The sequence below is a fragment of the Choloepus didactylus genome, chromosome 6, assembly GCF_015220235.1.
Source record: "Choloepus didactylus isolate mChoDid1 chromosome 6, mChoDid1.pri, whole genome shotgun sequence".
Taxonomy (NCBI): Eukaryota; Metazoa; Chordata; class Mammalia; order Pilosa; family Megalonychidae; genus Choloepus; species Choloepus didactylus.
This window is the reverse complement of record NC_051312.1, coordinates 23,702,888-23,704,890: the sequence shown is the minus strand read 5'-3', so window position 1 is coordinate 23,704,890 and position 2,003 is coordinate 23,702,888. Positions and strand designations below refer to the sequence as shown.

Sequence of the window (2,003 nt, the reverse complement as noted above, 5' to 3'; positions counted from 1 at the left end):
TAAGGGACAAATCTGTTCAATGTAAAGGACCAATTCAATTCCGACTTTTAAAGAAGTATTTGGGACAGTTGGCATGATTTCCAGGTGTCTCTTAAACTGTGTGTGATTTTTTCTTCTAATTGTAGATTAGGCGGCCTCCTGATCAGGGGTGCAAGTATTGGGCATGAAAGTCACTCCAGTTCTCGTTCCATGCCAATGGCAGGCACCCCTAATAAACTGCATTCCTCCCTTCCTCAGAGCTTGGATTCAGAATTCTTTTCAACTATTCACTCCATGAAGCCTCCACTAAGTGCACAGAGTTGGCACCTGTGATAAAAACCACTTGCCCCCATACTGAAATTCTAGATATTTTGAAGTACTTAATAACTCATCTCCATCTCAATTCTACATAACTTTCAACTACCACCTTCAACAATTTTTGAGTTCTTAATGACAAAAGAAATACTTCATATAATTTTGCATATGGATTCACTGACCTGCTGATGATTATGATACTGTCATAAGCTGCTCTGAGAAGAATTTCTCTTTCTCCTAATTGCAGATTGTACATGCATACTGTGGTAGCTTTCAACTTCTCCTCTGACACCATGTGGAATCAAAGCTCTGTAACTGAGTTCATCCTCCTGGGGCTTTCACAGAATCCAAATGTTCAGAAAGTAGTATTTTTTGTGTTTTTATTTGGCTACATTGCAACTATTGGGGGCAACTTGCTAATTGTGGTGACCATCGTCAGCAGCCCAGCACTCCTGGGCTCCCCCATGTACTTATTTCTGGCTTTCCTATCTTTACTGGATGCCTGCTTCTCCTCTGCCATTGCCCCAAAGATGATTGTGGACTCCCTCTATGATAGGAAAACCATCTCCTTCCAGGGCTGCATGACCCAGCTCTTTGCTGAACACTTCTTTGCTGGGGCGGAGGTGATTGTCCTCACAGCCATGGCCTATGACCGCTATGTGGCCATCTGTAAGCCCTTGCACTACCTTTCTATCATGAATTACAAGCTCTGTGGCATTCTAATGGGGGTAGCATGGACGGGGGGTTTCCTGCATTCTGTGATACAAATTCTCTTTACTTTCCAGCTGCCTTTCTGTGGCCCCAATGTGATTAATCACTTCATGTGTGACTTGTACCCATTGTTGGAGCTTGCCTGCACTGACACACACATCCTTGGCCTTTTGGTGGTTGCCAACAGTGGATTTATCTGCATCATAAACTTCACCTTGTTGCTTGTCTCCTATGGTGTCATCTTGCTGTCTCTGAGAACTCACAGCTTTGAAGGGTGTCGGAAGGCTCTCTCCACGTGTGGATCTCACATTGCTGTCGTGATTTTGTTCTTTGTCCCATGCATATTTGTGTATGCACGACGTCCATCTGCTTTCTCCTTTGACAAAATTGTGGCGATATTTTACACCATCCTAACTCCGCTGCTCAATCCTTTGATTTATACCTTCAGGAATACAGAAGTGAAAAATGCCATGAGGAAGGTGTGGAACAGATTGCTGGTGCATTTTGAGGAAAAATAAAACATTACAATTAGTAGACAAAAACTTTTGTGAGGATGGACATTGTAAGGCTGGACTAATGTTATGCAATAGAAAAAACATTAACGTGAGTGTCAGAAAACAATGTATCCACCCTCAGATCACTCATCAGCTCTGAGTTGGAAACTCAGAATCCTTATATGCAAATTATTATTTTTTGTTTGTTTTTATTTGTTTTTATAATGGCCATTCTACTTGGTGTGAGATGGTATCTCATTGTGGTTTTGATTTGCATTTCCCTAAGAGCAAGTGAAGTTCAGCATCTTGTCATATGTTTTTGAGCCATTTGTATTTCCTTTTTGGAAAAGTGTCTGTCCATATATTTTGCCCATTTTTTTTTAATTGGGTTGTTTGTCTTTTTGTTGTGAGTTGTAGGATCTCTTTATATATTCTGGATATCAAATGCTTATCTCATATGTGGTTTCCAAATATTTTTTCCCTTTGCATAGGCTGCCTTTTTAT

At 40.8% G+C, this 2,003-nt stretch overlaps 1 protein-coding gene across 1 annotated transcript; it reads left to right on the top strand.

The window, feature by feature from the left end:
• The first annotated feature begins 584 nt into the window (after positions 1–584).
• Positions 585–1,523, top strand: LOC119536357 (olfactory receptor 4C15-like). Its single transcript, XM_037839112.1, has one exon. It carries the CDS (start codon positions 588–590, stop codon positions 1,521–1,523), a length of 936 nt encoding a protein of 311 aa, XP_037695040.1. The 5' UTR covers positions 585–587.
• Positions 1,524–2,003: the final 480 nt, after the last annotated feature.